Source organism: Eurytemora carolleeae, unplaced genomic scaffold, assembly GCF_000591075.1.
Source record: "Eurytemora carolleeae unplaced genomic scaffold, Eaff_2.0 scaffold361, whole genome shotgun sequence".
Lineage (NCBI taxonomy): Eukaryota > Metazoa > Arthropoda > Copepoda > Calanoida > Temoridae > Eurytemora > Eurytemora carolleeae.
This window is the reverse complement of record NW_019396347.1, coordinates 261,605-282,148: the sequence shown is the minus strand read 5'-3', so window position 1 is coordinate 282,148 and position 20,544 is coordinate 261,605. Positions and strand designations below refer to the sequence as shown.

Here is a 20,544-nt window from a genome sequence, read left to right as displayed (position 1 = left end):
GCATACACCCACAAAGTTTACCACACATATATGCCTCTAAACCCTTTCAACAATATGCATACACCCACAAAGTTTACCACACATATATGCCTCTAAACTCTCTTAACAATATGCACACACCCACAAAGTTTACCACACATATATGCCTCTAAACCCTCTCAACAATATGCATACAGTTTACACCCACAAAGTTTACCACACATATATGCCTCTAAACCCTCAAAACAATGTGCATACACTTACAAAGTTTACCACATATATATGCCTCTAAACCCTCTCAACAATATCCATACACCCTCAAAGTTTACCACACATATATGCCTCTAAACGAGGGGAGGAAGGCCAGCCACAACAATTTCTCTTCCGAGCCACATTCTCCTCATTTTCTCGTCCGAGCCACCTCGAAATCCTCGTCCTTCGCTTAATATGTATTTTTAAATTTCTAAATCTTGAAGATAAAGCTATCTTTTAAAAATTAGGCCACGTTAGGGCATGAAATATGGGTAGACTAAAGTATTGCAATGATTACATAATGTTGAAATCTTCAAAGCAGTGAGAATGATGTCTAACTTTAATTAGGTGAAACTTAAATCTCTTCTGCCTCCATAATGGCTAACCTTCGTGATACAAAATAAATGGCAAAATATTTGGCATACCTCTGCCTATAATTTTCCCCATGGAACCACCCAAAAAAATTCTATGGTTTTTGCTAAAATTAACAAAAAGATTAAAGTTCTATAAACTTGGAATTATTTACGGCATTCTACACCTAGATTATCTGAAAATGCGTGTAAGAAAGGTGAATACTATTCAGGACATTGCACTCAAAAACTTTAATTCTATTGAAAATATTTCTTTCTATTTACAAAAATTTAATATTTCGTTAATGCTCTAACGTGACCGGATTCTTAAAAGATTGTTTTATCTTGGAGAATTGAACACTTTAATAAGATAATATTCGAAGGACGAGAATTTTGAGGTGGCTCAGATGAAAAAATGAGGAAAATGTGGCTCAGATTAGAAATTTGTTGTCGGATAGAAACAAGATTCTCAATGATGAACAGATAGACAACAGTATAACCCTCAAATCAAAACCGATAATTAAGAAAACTCTTTATTTCCTGAAAAAATGATATAGATAATAACATATAAAATTGTTACAATGAATGTTTATAATGGAAAGATTCTTACGACCTATTTTGAGATATCAGAGGGTTAAATCGTCAGACAGTCCTAAGACATTTTTTTATTAAACTTCTGAAAAGAATGACAATTAATTATTAACGAAAGTCACTAATTCTTTATGTGAAAATATTCTTTGTTTAACTTTTGAAAATGGATGGATTCACAATGCATTAAGTTAAAGTTCTAAGTTAAAGACGACTTTACATGTATCATGGTTAATGGTTGACAAAATTGTTGTGGCTGGCCTTACTCCCCTCTCAAAACCCTCTCAACAATACACATTGTAAAACAATAGGCAGGCGTCGGTGATAAATTGATTAATTTGCCAGTTGATAAATTGATTAGCAGGCTTGTTGATTTGTTGATTAGGCTCCTTAACTCGGACATATAGTTGCAAACATACATGAAAATCTGTATATTTCAAACCTACAATAGAATAAAGTTACAATACAGGGTGTCTCAAAAAAAACTGTGCAGTAGTATTAGTAACTGAGGAAACAATTTTTGTTAAGTTTTTACAATCAAGGTGTCATTCTAAAGCTCTATATTTCAGTTATTTCATAATGTAAGATTTTTCTTCTAGGCATCCAAAATGACCATTTGGAGGTCAAAATGGGCACAATGACTTCAGGAATCAATTTTTTGAAAAAAAGATTGAAAATGTATTCACCAATCACCATGGGCGTTTACCCCTGTTCAAACACCCATGGCGATGTTTGTGTGCTATTAATATGATATGACCTCTTAAAATGACCCTTAGAAATCAAATTGGCGGATAATGACCTCGGTGGTAAATTTTTTCAAAAACCAATATCATTATTGAAACATGAATATGCTTTTACCAATAAAAGGATACCTTGGACGGCTTAAGCTCAACTCTAAGACATAAGTTGACATTTGAGAATGTGTTCTTTTATGCAATAACAGTCACCTAAAAGGCCACATAAAAAAAACTTTTTGGCATATAACTACCTAATACCTTGAGCCTATCATAAAAACCTTTTATGCGTTACAGTCACTTAAAAGGCTCCATAAAAATTTTTTTTTTCGGTCTATCTAACTACCTAATACTATAATAAATAATAAATCTATCATAAAAATGGACTAATAAAAAATGAAGGCATGAACATCATTAATAAAGTAAATATATTCTTAATTAAATTGATGATTTTTAAAAGTTTTTTTTTGTAATTTCAGATTCACAAAAAATGTTTTATTATTGTGCCCTGGTGGGTTAGATAACAAAATTTGATTGAAATAGCGAGCTGTGGATTGTACAAACTGATTTCAAAAAGAAAATTTTTAAAAATATATTTTTGTGGTCTGGGCAAGGTTCGTACGGATGTACCCATAGCTCTCATTTCGTTTTTATAATGCATATTTTATTTTTAGATTCCAGCTCCAAAAGTAATAATTGCTGATCCAAAATTTTAGTTAAAAATGAAACCTAATTTTTGACAAATTTGACTGAGTATTGCATCTTGAAATATCACAAAGTTGGTTAATGAGTAAATTTAAGATGGATTTAGTATAATGAGTCAGTAATTATAATTCAATACTTTGTGATATATTTCAAGATGCAATGCTCAATCAAATTTGTCAAAAATTTCATTGTAACACAGTTTAAGAATTCAACACACAAAATATTAATCTTAAGTAGAATTGAAAAAAATTGGTTTGAGTTGTACTTTTTTTGTGTTTCGCTGCTAGATTTTTTAAAATCACACTTTAAAGGCCTTAAATATACCATTTAAAAAAGTAGTTTTGACCGGAAGAGTTAAATGTGTGGTACGGAAGGGGAAATAGTAGTGGCTCATATGGCTGCCGGAAGAGAAAAAAGCTATAAATATGTGGCGCGGAAGGGGAGTGGTGGCTCATGGCCGCCTGCCTTCCCCCCGCTAGCTGCAAAACCACGTGCTAGTATGTCGGATGTGTAGTATAGCGGATTTGGCGTAGGCCAGAAATGGAGTATAGTGGATAAGCGTAGGTCGAAAGATACACCATCCACATTGTGTTAGAAAAGTTATAAAATAACAATAATAATTCCAGAATACTATTTCCAGGTTATAAAAGACGACACCAAAAAAAGGGGGAAAACCAAAAGTAAATTAAAATAGATTTTTATCCTCCAAGTAATATTTAAAATTTGAAATTTACAATTCAATAATTTTAAGAACGGTTATTTATCCCTGGTATTTTGTTATGTGTAACCGGTTTCTACCGGAAGTTGGTAAACGTACACTCTAGCTGCCACATCAGCTGTGCTACTGCTACTGCTGAGTGCTGCCGACAGGCGATTGTGTTAGTGCTGGAGGATTTGTGAGAGCATTTTCAATTTTTCTCACGGATATTCTCAAATCTCCTGGTGAATTTCGAATTTACTGTTAAAATCAAAAATATGTCTATGAAAACGACGTAAACTGTAAAAATTTCGGTAAAACGGGTAAATTTCAGACTTCAAATTTGACATAATGACAGATTCAGAATCGGCTCCAGAGGATGTTTCCTTCCAGACAGCCAAGGATGAAGCTCTCGATAAAATTAAAGGTTTGTATCAACTGTTTCCTGGGACAGGATATAAAGAATTGGAGAGGTCACTGATCTACTCACCGCCGGTTCAAATCCTGTCAACGATTCAAATCCTTATTTTAAATTGTAATATTTTACTAATAACTGGTGATTTAAAATTTGAACCGGTGGTGTAGTTCAACGATCTCTCCACAAATTTAGTTGGTCAGGGCAAGGGGTCAAACAATACAAGATGAATAGGGTCAAACACTTTCCGGTCGTCTGAGTCTGAGGATGTGAGGGGATCATTCGGTCATTGAGATGAGAAATTTCCGGTTATTTTCGTTACAACCTTAATATTACCACTGGCGTTCGTTCTGGTGTGATTAATGCATGTTATTCCTTTCTTTAGACTGAAGGTCCTTAAACTAAAAATGTATTAGAATCGGAATTAGATATACACAGGGTTACCTACGAAGGGTGAGACTGTTAAGACGTCCTAGAACTCTTAAAATATGACTATTCCAATTTGAATCAAGTATTCTACACCTTTTTATTTCTTGGACAGAGAAAGAAACAGGTTTATAGTTTCGGAGAATGATAAATTTAAAATAATAATTTCCATATTTTCTAGTAGTCAAGTCTTATCCTTTTATGTTGGATGTTGTGCAAGATCCATTTGAACACGATTTGATAATTATAATTCCAGGAGCTGCTGATGCGATGAAGCTTATGAATGATCGAAAGCGTGAAGTGAGAAAGCGGAAAGCTGAATTCTTGAAAGAGCAAAAGGAGAAAAAACTGGCCAAACTCAAGAAACTGGAAAGTCTTAAACTCCCCGATTCTATTTTAAACAATTTAAGTTCGGAGCCAGTTGAAGATGAGCCATTAAAACCTGCCGCAAGTGAAAATCAGATTAAAACATTTGACTCAGATTGCAACAGTTCTGCTGAAGAAAATGACTTGGACACCGGTTCAACTCGGTTTGATATTGTTACAAAGAAAGATCTGAATTCTGATAAATATAGAAGTTCTGAAGCGTGGAGCTTTAGAGAAAAAATGCTCTTTGGATCAAGGGTTCGACGCGAAGCGCACTCTCAAAAGAATGTTCAGAAATTGAAGCAGGCTGCGGGAAAAAGCACAAAGATATCAATCAATACATAAGTTTTTTTCAGATATTTTTTCTCATATGGAACTTTGAGAAATTTTCTTAACAATGGCTCAGCAAGAACAGACCGTACCCGCTACCAAACAATACTTTAAGGTGATTTTTTATCTTGCTAAAACAGTTCAGCTTTTTTTCCGAAGGACCCATTTTATCATGAAATTCCTACAAATATTGTAAGATTACACTGAACGGGAGAGATACATTCGGTTTCTTTTTTTACTTTTACGAAGTTGCCTTCTCAAGTTCTCATACTTATCAGTTTAAACGCATATTTCGACCAATAAAGTTTAATAGAGAAATTGCGAAAAATTTATGTTAGGAAGTCAAATTGTTATCAAAAGTCAAATTGTTATCAAAAGTCACGGCATGCTAAAAAGGGTTTTAAGATTAACTTCTGTGTTATCACATACTTACTAAAGGGTGTTAATTTCTCATATTTAATTTTTAATATTTGGGTTTAAATATTTTTGTCTTTGATTCATATACAAGTTTATCTTACCTCTTTTATGAATTAGTTCAAAGATTTAAGGAAGCAATTACAACAGTTACTGGCAAGTCGGGAGTTTTCTTACACTTCTTATTTTCTCTAATAACAAATTCTCTATGGCGAGCAAGATTTAACTCAAATTTTCAGTTTTCTGTATCACCTTTTGTTTAAGTTTTTTTGCTGTATGACTTGCACTCAGTCAAATAGCATATATATCTCATTTTTCAAAGCCATGGGCTCACAATACCGAAATGAGCGCGAAATTATAAAAAAGTCTTACATTTTTAATTAGATAGATTCATTTTTGTCGATTTTGAAATTTAAGAATTTTCTCGCGTTTTTTCCGTAGCTCATCCCTTAAGCTTCACCCACGGGGGTGAGCGGACGCTCCAATGGCTCACCCCTGTATCCGCCCCTTATCTCTGATGTTTTTCTAATCACTCGCTGTTGAATAATCGTCGAACCCTATAATTGTGTAGGGTGTTGTAAAATCTGTTTTGGACGGTGGAGCAGTTGTAATCCGAGGACAGCCTAGGAATGGACCTCCTCCAGAGCGTGTACTTGCTCTTACAAACATCGATGCGCCAAGGCTAGGTATTTCAACATTTTCAACGTTAATATAAGTTATGGTTTTGTAAAACCTTCTTGGTAAAAATATTTTTTTTAACGTTTTGACTGAACAGTAAAGCTAGTTTTATAGATTTTCCTGAAATTTTTGGGGAAATTGTTTAATTTGGAAAACACCGATGATAAGCTCGTACTATTGAAAAGAAAATTTGGTTTGATTAAAATGAGAACAAGAAGATGAAGGATGATCATTTATCATCTTTTATTCTAAAAAAGTTCTAGTTGGGTAATCTATTGGTTTTTGTAAACACTAGGTTGCGCTCATTTTCTATTTAAGTTTAATATTTTCTCTTTGTATACATTGTAAAACCAAAATAAAAAAGTTCGCGGATTTCATAAAACATTTCGTGGATTTTCTTGTGTACATTGTGAAACAAAAATAAAAAAGTTCGCGGATTTTATAAAACATTTCGTGGTTTTTTTAAGGTGAGGGTGAGTTTGACCAATTTGAATACATTTGGGAATTATATCTTCACTTTTTGAGGAGCCTGAATGAAATTTTGCATTTGTGTTTCTTAATAGTTAAATAAAAAAAATTGTAAAAATATTATTTCCCACCTCCCCCTTTTCCCCATATTTCCATGTTTTTTTTTTAGCTTTTTCACTAAAAAGTCTGATTCAAATACCAGCCAGGTGTTTTTAACACCTACCTGTGAATCAAGAATCTCAGTATTAACATCAAAACGAAGTTTGAGGTTTTTCAGATCTCTTTTCCCCCTATTTTATCATATTTTCCTACTTTGTTAATATTTTTCGATTTTCTGAATTCATGAATTCATTTTTCATCGAAACTTAAAAAATCTTTTTCACACACGCCTTTATTGGATAGTATTTTTGAAAAACAAAATAAAAAGAGGAAAAAATATTTACTTTTTCCATGTTTTTTAAAGCTTTTTTACTTGATAGTCTGATTCAAAGACAAGGTAGGTGTTAAACACATACTTGTTAGTCATGAATCTCATTATTAACATCAGAACGAAGTGTAAGGTTTTTCAGATCAATTTTCCCCCTATTTTATCATATTTTCCCCCTATTTTATCATATTTTTCCACTTTGTTCTGATGTTAGCATTATGATTTATTCTTGACTAACAGGTGGGTGTTAAAAACACCTAGAGGGTATGTGAATCAGATTTTTTGGTGAAAAAGCTAAAAAATTCATGGAATATTAAAGAAATAGGGGAAAAATATTTCTAACATTTTTTATTTTACTTAAAAAACACGAATGATGCCCGTATGCAAAATTTTATTCAGATTCTTCAAAAAATGAAGACAGTACAGGACAGATGTATTCAAATTGGTCAAATTCACCCTTCCCTTCGATGAAGATTATATTTTGTTTTAGGCCAATTTTTGAAATTTTTATCGTCTATAAACCTTTCCTTGGGTCATGTGAGGTCCCTGTCCCACACAAAATTTGGGCCCGATCGGTTCATCCGTTTTGACGTTCAGTGGACACAAACAAGCTAACAAACAAAAAGACAGACAGACAAGCAAAGTAAACATATATATGTATAGAGGAAAAAGAATTAATATTGGTTAAGAAATATCATATTAAAGAAAAAGTCATGTATGGTTAAACATTTCTATTTCCCCTAATTCTTAGAAAGGCAATAAATGTAGTTTAATTTTTTTAAATTCGTTATTGCATTTCCATAACTCTTAAATTTTAAGGACGTCGTCCTACTGCCAATGCTGCCGCTACGGCCGACGAGCCCCTGGCGTGGGAAGCCAGGGAGTTCTTGAGAAACCTGGTTGTTGGTAAGCAGGTCATTGGTCACGTCGTACACACGGCCAACAGGTCAGCATTAGATATTATATAAAAGGGACTGTCTTCGAAATTTCATTTGACTTGTAATTAAAAATCATAAGGTTACTCTTATTTACATGAACCTTAAATGTCCTTGTACTTTTCTAAAATCACTTTTTTTCTGGTGATGCTTGTCAAACAAAAGTAGTTATTTCTTAACTCTAAGTTTTAAAAAACATAAATGTTTTTGAATTAAAGATAAATATTGTTTTAGATAAACTCATTTCCCTTATCATTGTCAATTCTATTATTATTATTTGTATCATTATTATCATTTGTTAATAGTATTATTATTATTGTATTATTAGTATTATTTTTTATTATTGTTATTAATATAGAGAGTATGGATCCCTGGTTCTCGGAGATAATCCCGAGACTGGAGTTGATGTTGCTCTGGCTCTAGTAGATGAAGGACTTGCAAAGTGCCGCGATAATTGTCAGGTACAAATTTATAGGGTTTCTTCAAGGGCAATGCTTGGGATTTGATTCAGTTTTGTTTTCTTGATTCGGAGTACAAAACTTGTAAATCCAGGGATCAAGAATTTATATCCCACTCGCATTCATAAAGTTTTATCTCCCACTCTCAGTCATAAAGTTTTATCTCCCACTCTCATTCATGAAGTTTTATCTCTCATTCTCATTCATAAAGTTTTATCTCTCATTCATAAAGTTTTATCACTCATTCTCATTTAAAAAGTTTTATCTCCCACTCTTTTTCATAAAGTTTATCTCCCACACTCATTCATAAAGTTTTATCCCTCATTCATAAAGTTTTTTTTCCCATTCTCAATCATAAAAGTTTTATCTCCCACTCTCATTCATAAAGTTTTATCTCCCACTCTCATTCATAAAGTTTTATCTCCTACTCTCATTTATAAAGTTTTATATCCCACTCGCATTCATAAAGTTTTATCTCCCACTCGCATTCATAAAGTTTTATATCCCACTCGCATTCATAAAGTTTTATCTCCCACTCTCATTCACCAAGTGTTATTTCCGAATTCCTATATTTGCAACCTAGGACGCTAACTCGGAGTACAAAACTTGTAAATCCAGGGATCAAGAATTTATCTCCCACTCGCATTCATAAAGTTTTATGTCCCACTCGCATTCATAAAGTTTTATCTCCCACTCTCATTCATAAAGTTTTATCTCCCACTCATTCATAAAGTTTTATCTCTCATTCTCATTCACAAAGTTTTTTTTCCAATTCTCAACCATAAAGTTTTATCTCCCACTCTCATTCACCAAGTGTTATTTCCGAATTCCTATATTTGCAACCTAGGACGCTAACCTACTGGAGGCCCAGGAGCGAGCTAAGGGTTCTAAGAAGGGAGTTTGGGCTGATGATGCCTCCAGTCATGTGAGGAATATCACCTGGGAGGTGGAGAACCCTAGACTTCTTGTTGAGAAGTACAACGGTAGGTAGAACTCCCATCACTCTTTACCCACTTACTACAACCCTACTCGTCAATGTTAAACTCAGGGGTGTTATTTTTCTCGAAAAAGAGTTTTTCTTGCCCCCCCCCCCTTTGAAAATCTTTAACTCTTGGTTTTCAAACTAAACAAAATTTACGATGGTTGATTCTGGGTAATTCAAGACAGAAAAACGACGATATCTTCCTCTATATCCTCCTCATTGTTCATGCGGTTAAGACTAAAGGTTATAGTTGGGAATCCGGCATTTAAGATTTAATTGAGGTTTAATTGAAATTATGTGAACAGTCCCTTCAAACTCATTTAAGGCAACGTTTTAAACTTCCTTTAATTTGACTAATATGCAGGAAAGCCTGTAAAGGCTGTTGTTGAGCATGTAAGAGATGGAACCACTGTCAGAGTTCTCTTGGTTCCGGATTTCATTCAGGTTAGTTTATTTTTGCCTCGCCAGGGGACTCGAACAATTCTATAAAGGGAGTGACCGCGTGAACCTGATAGTTCAGCTGAGAGTGTAGTAATGTAGAGCATTTTTTTTTCGGATTCCTTTGAGACCGTTAAGACGTTTTTACGGTTTAAAATTGTCCAGAAAAAGTGGAAATTCGACGTGCCAAGCCTCCTCATGCCCTGCATGTGGTGACTCGGCACGTATGCCCTATAGGTGGTGGTGCGGCAGACTTTTATTTGTTGTGGATTTTAAAAAGATTTTTTTAGTTCAATTGGGAGTATTAAGAATGAATTTTTTGGTAAAAACTATTGAAAAGAATGATAAAACTTGTAAAAATACACTAATACACTCTGTGATTGTCCGAAACTAGCAATTTCTATCCTAGTTAAACATAAAACTGTCTAGATAACTCTGATGTTGTCTGGAGTAAGATCTCCTGGAACGAAGGACCCTAGTTATATATAAAAATGTAGATACCTCTGATGTTGTCTAGAGTAAGATCTCCTGGAACTAAGGGACCTAGTTTATATAAAACTCTTTAGATAACTCTGATGTTGTCTGAAGTAAGATCTCCTGGAACTAAGACCTAGTTAATACAAAACTCTTAAGATAACTCTGATGTTGTCAGGAGTAAGATCTTATGGAACCAAGACTTAATTATATATAAAACACTTGAGATAACTCTTAAAGCTGTGTCTTGAGTTAGATCTCCTGGAACTAAGACTTAGTTTATATAAAATTCTTTAGATAACTCTGATGTTGTCTGGAGTTAGATCTCCTGGAACTAAGACCTAGTTTATATAAAACTCCAGATAACTCTGATGCTGTCTGGAGTAAGATCTCCTGGAACTAAGACCTAGTTTATATAAAACTCTTTAGATAACTCTGATGCTGTCTGGAGTAAGATCTCCTGGAACTAAGAGCGGACCTGATGGAAAACCTGACCCAGTTCAGAGTGAACTCTACGCAGTAGAGGCACACTACTTTACAGAGTCAAGACTTCTTCAGGTATGTTCAGATTTAAATCAAAATTCGCAATTATTACTCAAGAGGGGGGGGGCTCTTAAATAACTTTACATTTACAGAAAGAAACGTTTATTAAATTTCTTGCCTCTCAAATTGAAATTTCGGAGTCCACAAGTCTCATGATTACTTAAATCCAATTTTCTTAGTCAAAAAGTTTATGTATCACTGATCCAATTTTCTTAGTCATAAAGTTTCTTTTCACTGATTTAATTTTCTTGTCATAAAGTTTCTGATCACTGATACAATTTTATTAGTCAAAAGTTTCCGATCACTGATTCAATTTTCTTAGTCAAAAAGTTTTTGATGACTTTGATCCTTTTCTCGGAGCCAAAAAGTTGCTAATCCGGAACCATGCCTAAGATACCAATGATGTCGATTGTTGTTGTTGTAGCCATTGAAATATAGTAGCGTATATGGACATATGGAAATAAGTGAAGTTTTTCTGGCCACCAACTGAATGAGGTGAAGTTTGCGCACCAGAGAATTTTATTACAACTGTCTCATGGAACCGCATACTTCATCGAACCTACTCAATTTTTACATAACTCTGGTCTATTTGAGTGTTGGTAGGTCATTACGTTGAATGACGTAACATGTTATTGTTGTAGAGGGATGTTGAGGTTATCCTGGAGTCCAGCAGCAACAACAACTTTGTTGGGTCCGTGGTCCATCCAATGGGAAACATTGCGGAGGCTCTTCTCAAGGAGGGGTTGGCGAAGTGTGTAGACTGGTCTATCTCTAAGGTAATTAATACTACAGAAACTCTCTAAATTCCGCCCAGGAAGCTACAGAAATTCTGCTTTGACGAAAATACGAGCTTTTATAGATTTAGCACTAGCTTTAAAATAAGTTGGACAAAATTTGGGGTTTTTAGACAGGTTCCACAAAAGTATGAGATATACTATCTAGGTTACCGGTGGACCTGAAAAGTATAGAAATGCTGAGAAGATTGCTAAAGAGAAACAGTCCAGACTCTGGAGGAACTATACAGCTACACAGTCAACAATTTCAGAGAAGGTATAGTAGTCAAATTTATATTCTGTTTGGGAGTGAGGGAGGTTTCATTAATCTTGGAAATTTTCATAATTAAATGTTTTATTAGTGGTTACTGGTTAGTTTAAGTTTAATCAAAATTTGACAGTAATTAAGTTGGTCAAAATCTGAATTTTTTCTTTATGTATAAAAACACGAGCCCAACTTTCAGGTTTTTTTATGCAAGTTTGATGATCCAAATAGTTTGTAATGGGTGTTGACATTATCCAAATATTCCCCTTGACCACAAGGTTTGATATTAAGGATCGCGAGTTTACTGGTAAGGTTCTTGAGATCGTGAACGGAGACGCCCTGATGGTTAAGGTCGGGAAGGTTGTCAGGAAAATCCATCTTGCATCTATCAGGTTAGACACAAAGAGATTCTCCGTTATTCAGGGGTTAAAGATTTTAAAAAGTAGTTTTTTATGCAAAGTTTTTTGGTGCTTTTAAAGAATTTTCTTATCGCAGTTTTTGGAAAGCACATTATCTTTAAATTTATCTTGAATTTTGTTCAATCATCAAATCCTAAGATTTTGGATCATTTTTTCAATTTTTAATTTTCTTTCTTTCTTTTTTACACAATATCTTATTTTAATAGACCCCCGAGACTAGAGGACAACAAGGAGGACGGAAGTAGGACAAAGCAGAAGGGATTCCGTCCCCTGTACGATATTCCGTTCATGTACGAGGCCAGGGAGTTCCTTAGAAAGAAGCTGATCGGACATAACGTTCAGGTAGGATTCAGGATTCTAGGGGTAATGCTTCAAATAATTTCTCCCCCCTGAGATATTCAATTATCTGTGGGGAAAAATTACATTCGACGTTATCTGGCAAATTTCCACGCTTCTTAATAAAAAAGATAAATTTTGAACCCCAAATTAGCAAATTAAACTTAAACAATAATCCTAATATACTTGGGAAAAAGTACTTTTGTAGTATAAATTATGATTTTACAAGAAAAAATATAATGATAAAGGCAAAATCTTTATTTCACTCATGTTTTCTTTTGTTGTTAGTAAACCTGATAAACAATTTCTCCAGGGCGCAATGCAACTAATTTTTTTTGTATGATTTTAAGTATGATTTTAAGTATAGTTTTTAGTATGATTTAAAGTGATTTTAAGTATAATTTTAAGTATAATTTTAAGTATGATTTAAAGTATGATTTAAAGTATGAATTAAAGTATGATTTAAAGTATGATTTAAAGTATGATTTAAAGTATGATTTAAAGTATGATTTAAAGTATGATTTAAAGTATGATTAGTAGTATGATTTCAAGTAGTATGATTTCAAGTAGTATGATTTCAAGTAGTATGATTTCAAGTAGTATGATTTCAAGTAGTATGATTTCAAGTAGTATGATTTCAAGTATGATTTAAAGTATGATTTGAAAATTCGTAAGTTATGGGCATCCTTTCAAAGAGGCCCCACCAAAAACTGGAATTGCATTCTTGCACCAAATTTGTTATTCTCATAACTGACAAAAAATACATAGCTAAAAGAAAACACATTCCAAGTGTCACTATTTTTTCAATAAATTATTATCTACAGGTTACTGTTGATTATGTGCAAGGTAGCCGGCCTGCTGTAGGAGGAGAACCAGATTATCCTGAGAAGACTTGCTGCACCGTCGTTATCGGTAACATTTGTCTTAAATCATTTTCCAAAATCCAAAATTTAAAAATTTATGAAATTAAGATTTATGTGGATTTTGTTTTTCAAAATTTTTGAAAAAATAATTGATCATTGATTACATATTTTCACTTGTTAGGTTGATAGAATATTTTCATTTTTAAATAGGGGCGTTTTTGATTTATCCTCCGTAAAGTCATATAACTCCATACCTCTGTATGGTTATCGATCCGTCTAATAACTCCCTTCTACCTCTGTATGATTGTTTATTTATCAGTCTAATAACTCCCTACCTCTAAATGGTTATTGTTAATTGACCCGTCTCAAACTTCCTCTGCATTCTAATTGATCTGTCACATAACTCCCTAGTCCCTACCTCTGAATTCTGATTGATCTGTTACATATCTCTCTAGTCCCTACCTCTGAATTCTAATTGATCTGTCACATATCTCTCTAGTCCCTACCTCTGAATTCTGATTGATCTGTCACATAACTCCCTAGTCCCTACCTCTGAATTCTAATTGATCTGTCACATAATTCCCTAGTCCCTACCTCTGAATTCTGATTGATCTGTCACATAACTCCATAATTCCTACCTCTGCATTCTAATTGATCTGTCACATAACTCCCTAGTCCCAACCTCTGAATTCTAATTGATCTGTCACATAACTCCCTAGTCCCTTCCTCTGAATTCTAATTGATCTGTCACAAAACTCCCTAGTCCCTACCTCTGAATTCTTATGATTGATTGATGCAGATGATTGATGCCAATGATTGATATAGGCAAATGGCTGATAAATTGATTGTGCAAATGATAAATTGATTGAGCACATGATTGATTGATGCCAATGATTGATTCTGTATCCAGGTATGATGAGTTACTGCAGGCCGAGGATAAAGCCCAGAAGACCCTGAAGGGTTTACATGACAAGAAAAATGTTCCCAAGCACAAGGTTAACGATATGACAGGTATATAGCAGATGGCTTATCAATAATATCTTAGTTGGGATTACTTTTACCTTATTAAATAAAAATATATATTGTGTTTATGAGTTGTGATCGGACGGACAAACAGAGATTACAACTTGTATATATATCTAAATTAATTGTTGTTTTTCTGTTGTAATTGGACAAATCTATACTTTTCTTTGTTCCAAAGGTTTCTAAGGTTGCCGTTGTAAACTTCTAATGACACTGTTATTGTTAACAGAAAGNAAATTGATTTTAATTGATATTTATATCCTCACCTAATCAGTAATCATATATTCAGGGTGTAGTGGAGTTTGTAGCTAGTGGATCTAGGTTCCTATTTATCCTCCACTAATCATATATTCAGGGTGTAGTGGATTTTGTAGCTAGTGGATCCAGGTTCCTATATATATCCCCTCCACTAATCATATATTCAGGGTGTAGTGGAGTTTGTAGCTAGTGGATCCAGGTTCCTATTTATATCCCCTCCACTAATCATATATTCAGGGTGTAGTGGAGTTTGTAGCGAGTGGATCCAGGTTTCGAGTATTCATTCCTCGTGAGACTTGCATCCTAACTTTTCTTCTTGGTGGGATCAACTGTGTTAGGAGCTCGAGGTCTATGCCATCCGGAGAGGTAATAAATACTGACACGCTTATGAAAAAATATAACATTCAATAGGATTTTTTTAAAAAAAAAGGGTTTCCACTTGTTTTGACACTTGTTTTTCAAAAGTTATAAATTTCTTGCAAGTTTTCATTTAACAAGGAGATTTTTACCTCAAGAAAATAAACATCTTTGTGACGCCCCTCCTTTCCCCACTCCCTTCATCCTTCCCCCCGGGAGAAATAAAAATGCCCCTCCTTTCCCCACTCCCTTAATCCATCCCCCCTGGAGAAATAAAAACCCCCCTCCTTTCTCCACTCCCTCCATCCATCCCCCCTGGAGATATAAAAAAAAACCCTCCTTTTCCCACTCCCTCCATCCATCCCCCCTGGAGATATAAAAAAACCCCTCCTTTCCCCACTCCCTTCATCCATCCCCCCTGGAGATATAAAAAAAACCCCTCCTTTTCCCACTCCCTTCATCCATCCCCCCTGGAGATATAAAAAAAACCCTCCTTTTCCCACTCCCTTCATCCATCCCCCCTGGAGATATAAAAATAGCAATTTTTAAAAACTTACAACCTGTTGTGTCCAGGTGGTTAAAGGGGACGCCTACGGTGACGAGTGTCTGCTCCACGTCAAGGAGATGGTGATGCAGCGCGAGGTCGAGATAGAGGTCGAGAGCATGGACAAGGCCGGCAACTTTATTGGATACATGTGGGTGGACAACAACAACATGTCCGTACACTTGGTCCAGGAGGGGTTCGCCTCAATGCATTTCACCGCTGACAAGTAAGTTATATTCTGAGTCGAAATAAGAAAGAGATCGAATTTGGAGAAAAATGATACCATTCATTAACTACCAATCTTTAAAAAAATAATAAGTGAAGAAAAACGCCGCGAAATAAAAGTCCGGGAGGTAGACTCCCACCACGAGTATTTAATCCAATGCTAAAAGCATTTAAAGCTTATGAAGGAAGGAATCCGGTATCATGGCTCAAATTTGGTCCGACGGTTGGTTTAAGATATGTCAGGCTGAAAAGCTTTGACCTGGGAGGGATTGTTGAAAGGTACCTGATAACTCTTTATACCTATCTTGCACATAGTATCTGAAAGGATACAAACTTTAATCTAAAACATCTGAAACATTGTACATATAAAGGGTATTTATATTATGCCCGATTACAGGTCATTTAACACAATATTTACAGGTTATTTACAATCACACATTCATTATATTTTCTATTTTTAAAATGAGCTTTGAAATGTTATTTCTTCTTTCTACTGCCCTCCTGTGCTTCCTTCTTCCTTATGTTCTTTCTTTCTGTCTTTAGCCTGGCTATCACCAGTTCTACTACCTCTATTTAACATTCCTTGGCATCTTGAATTAAATGTCGAGTTTTTATATTTAAGTTTGTGAAAACTCGTGTATTCGTGTTATTAACACACGTTGTACATAAATAGTCAGAACACTCTTGATGATCGGTCAATAATTGTGAAACTTTTAGGGCTCAGTATGGTAACATGATCAAGAATGCCGAGGATAACGCTAAGAAGGCGCTTAAGAGAATCTGGACTAACTACACTGGAGAGGCAGAGGTACACTTTGGGAGATTGGGGGGGAGGGGTGGGTGGTGGTAACGTTATATCTTTGGTCTATGGAGTGGACATGGTATTGGAAATCTTGAAAGTAATTTTTGATGGTTTTCTATTTTCCTAAAGCCTTCAGTTTGGAGGAACACAGAGGTGAGACAAGTTTAAAGCTTTATTTGCAGCCCATCAAGTTACGTTTGTCTGATCATCTATCGGAATATTTTATAACACTTACAAGACGCTTTAGATCTGTATTTTAAAAATCTCTCAAATATTCGGCATATATTTTTATAATTCAATATTTGGAGGGGAATTCAATTTAAACTTGCATCGCTTTTAATTCTTTTATATTATTTGCCTAAACTTTTTTTTTGTGGGGTGATCTGATCTCGCATCATCCAGACAGAACAAACACTAGGCTGTGAGAATATCGGAAATATGAAGACGACATTATTTTTTTTTGAAAATTCAGGAAAGTTTTGTTCAAATCGGTGAACTTATTTTGTTTTGTTTTACATTTAAACAAAGAGAAAATGTTCACAATTAAAATAGAAGATACGACTAGTATTTATATAATCACAAAGAATGACAAGAAACTAATTGCATGTTAAATGTACATAGTACAACTATAATGATGGTAATAGTAAACAAAACAGAATTTTGTAAACATTTACGTTAAAAAATGACAAAAGTTTGTATTGCAACTTGCAAGGGGTACTAACGTATCTTAATTGTACAAATATGTATCCTCTTGGCTTCAATGGACTTAAAGAATGTCGTCTTCTAAATATATTCGAGTCTGGTGTTTGTCCAGTCTGGATTATGTGATCTTGCTGAAATATTTCTTATCTATGTACATTGTAAGATCATGCTCTCATTGTTTAAGAAAACATATGTGAATGATAATGACAAAACTCTAGGTTGTTAGAGAGGAGGAGGAGGCAAAGACCTTGAATGAGGACAGAAAGGTTTCCTACGAAAAGGTAAAATTTGCTCAAACTATTCAAGATTTTTCATAAAAAAACTGAGCTTTGTGAGCAATTGGCTGGACTAATTAAATCGATGACAGAGAAATAGTTGTCGCTTAATCTGTCAAGACTTGAAGATTCTCATTTATTCCAGTTTTTTCGCTAGATTTTAATTAATTCAGTTATATTTATTTAAAGTATTTGATTGAATTTATGCGATTCGTTATAATTGTTATAATTGTTCAGGTTTTATGGTTGATATTTGATGTGTTTGGTTAGATCGAAGCTCGGCTGTTTTATTTATAATTTTCGTGATAGTTGATATTGATTTATTGATTTTCCAGGTCCTTGTGTCCGAGGTCACCGACGAGGCTAAGATTTACGCCTGCAACGTAAACGACGGTCCTGCCCTAGAGAAGCTAATGGACTGCCTCAGAGAGGAGTTCACAGCTAACCCACCGGTAAGTTATCATGCAATCATGTTTTTTTTTAGATTTAAAATTGTGTCAATTTTATACCGAAACAAATTGTGACGATTTTATACCTCTCTGAAACGACATGTGTCGCCGAAATGCCCGTCAGGATTTAAGTAATTTGAATAGTTTTAGGGGGCGGAGGGGTTGAGTTAAGTCTATTTCTGTTTCCGCCTAAAATAAATTATGTAGTTCATATTTAGTATTTTATAATTTCTAACGATTTTTTTTTTTTTGAGACGAAGTACATCCTTTTCTACCGCCTCTTGCTAATAGACTCGAACCATCTGATTTTTTTGATAGATCGGATTGTCAAAATTTTTTTAGCTGGCCGGTGCCTACCAACCCCGGAAGAATGACCTGTGTGCTGCCAAGTTTACTGACAACCAATGGTACAGGGCCAAGGTGGAGAAGGTGTCTCCCACCTCCGTCAACGTTCTTTACATCGATTACGGAAACCGGGCTGAAGTCCCCAAAACAAAGGTAGGATTTTTCAATATTATTGCGGAACAGGTGCCAGTAGTTTTGTTTTGTTGCCGCTAGATGGAGTTGTATATTTAGGTTGCCAGCTTGCCAAGTAGTTTCACTACTCCAGGAGGATTCGCTAAGGGATATAACCTTGCTCTGTGCAGGTAAATATTTATTTACATCTTTAAGAAACAATAATGTATATTTAATTTTAGGGTTTTATTTGCTAAATTTGGGAAAGTAAATGATTTTAGGGGAAATAATATAATTTGGGTAAAAAGTATGTAAATGGATGAAAAATTAGCCTTTTGTTGAACAAATTTTCATTTTTCCCACACAGATCATTTCCACTTCTTTTAGTTGAATTTCTGCAAATCTTATCAAACTAAAGATAACTTTAAAGTTCTTTCTTGAATATTCCCTTAAAAGAATGATTTTTTAAGAATACATGATCGTCTAGTTTATTATGATTTCATGTCTAGTTTGCCCGGAGATGAAGAGCTTGCTGGTCTAGGTATCCAGGGACTAAAGGAGGATCTTCTTGATCAAACCGTTAAGATGAATGTTGAATACAGGTAGAGAAATGTCGTCATTTCAATGGCTAGGTAGTTAGGACTTAAGAGAAAAAAAGTTATATTTATATAAAAATAATGTGGAGTGAAATTAATTATTAAATCCAAAACTATTGTTTACCAAGTTGATGACTAAAAAGAGGTAATATGTGGGACGGGAAGAATAGAGGACTGTAAGCGTGTATTTAAGTGACACCCTGTGCAAAGATGGCTATGTCCAATTCACAATGGTATCCTCAAAAACCTTTATCTGATCTATGATGTGGAAATGTTGTTCAAAATTTCAACTCACATAATGACTAAATCGTTTCCTAAAGTAACAATTGAAAATATACAGTTTTCAAAATTATGAACATTGATTTCTAATTCATTCTTCATCAGGCAATCGGGCATACTCATCGTTGAATGGAGGGTCTCTTGAAATTATGCTTACAGTCTCATTAAGAAAATAAATCAACTGACCCTTCTCTTATAGTTATCTACTCAATCCTGAATGGTACAAGGATATCACGGAAAGCCTAAATTCCTTATTTTTTCTTCAGAATAAGGGTGTAAAGGTTAACTTTATAGATGGAGGGTTCCGTAGAGTTTCGTCGACAATTCCTTTAAAAAAGTTCGCCAAATTAAACCCTTCAAAATAAATTTGTCTGACCGAAGATTGTTTTGTATAGAGTTGGAACTGACAGTTTTGTCACCTTCCACACCGAGGCTGGGGAGGATATTGGTAAAGGTCTCGTAGGAGACGGTTTACTTCTGGTTGACCGGAAGGGAGGACGTAAGCTCGCTGCTCTGGTCAAGGAGTACGAGGATGCCATGGCACGCGCTAAGAAAGATCATCTTAACATTTGGCGCTACGGAGACATCACTGCCGATGATGCCAAGGAGTTTGGAACTGGCAAATAATAAGGCAAAGGTTCATTCTTTAACATGATATTAGCGCCATTTTTATTTCAAGGCGAAAATCGGATTTTTTATTCGACTTAATACCATTTTTTTTTGTTTTCAGGAAGGCCCCTTATTCTGCCGATATAAATTAATATTTTCAGAAGTTTACTCACAACTGTTTTGTTGGTAAATTGTTAACTTATTCTGACAGGAATGTAACCTTTGTTAAGTTGTTCCAACTCTCAATCCTCCGGCATCAAGGTTTGCTGGATTCTGGAAAACCAGTTAAATAAGGGACAAAATGCAGAAATAAAGAGTTAGGTAACTAAAGTGGGGGTCTAACCACACGGCCCCACTTAACAACAGTGATAAAAGGGAAACCTGCATATTTTTGATAAATTTTATTTGTTATAAACCCATGAGTGTAAATGTTTTTATTATTGTTTCTCTTTGTGCTAAATAATATTTGATATTTTTCTAAATCTTCGAGATTCCAACATACTACCACACCAACCACCACTGTGCATTTGTTCTCGCTACGAGCGCGTATTTTCAATGTATTTCACATTATGTTCCAGTTTCAGTTTAACTGTTGAAATATATTGTTAGTATGTAAAATTCTTCTATTTTACTAATCTCTGGCAATCCACATAT

General features: G+C 34.6%; 2 protein-coding genes across 2 annotated transcripts in view; both read left to right on the top strand.

The window, feature by feature from the left end:
- The first annotated feature begins 3,482 nt into the window (after positions 1-3,482).
- Positions 3,483-20,508, top strand: LOC111701435 (staphylococcal nuclease domain-containing protein 1). Its single transcript, XM_023472718.1, has 25 exons — positions 3,483-3,732; positions 4,403-4,957; positions 5,828-5,942; positions 7,649-7,775; positions 8,123-8,225; positions 9,070-9,205; positions 9,569-9,648; positions 10,546-10,674; positions 11,301-11,435; positions 11,602-11,709; positions 11,989-12,089; positions 12,323-12,458; positions 13,277-13,438; positions 14,197-14,326; positions 14,823-14,962; positions 15,527-15,723; positions 16,440-16,530; positions 16,654-16,677; positions 17,445-17,507; positions 17,837-17,953; positions 18,293-18,448; positions 18,527-18,597; positions 18,916-19,008; positions 19,677-19,912; positions 20,121-20,508. The coding sequence occupies exons 2-24, from the start codon at positions 4,910-4,912 to the stop codon at positions 19,906-19,908; spliced, it is 2,694 nt and encodes an 897-aa protein (XP_023328486.1). The 5' UTR covers positions 3,483-3,732; positions 4,403-4,909; the 3' UTR covers positions 19,909-19,912; positions 20,121-20,508.
- The window catches only part of LOC111701450 (uncharacterized), a 35,472-nt gene continuing 20,173 nt past the window's right edge, over positions 5,246-20,544 (top strand). The window contains exons 1-2 of the mRNA XM_023472741.1: positions 5,246-5,257; positions 6,894-6,898. The gene's annotated coding sequence lies outside the window, so the exon portion shown is untranslated. The remainder of the gene's footprint in view (positions 5,258-6,893; positions 6,899-20,544) is intronic.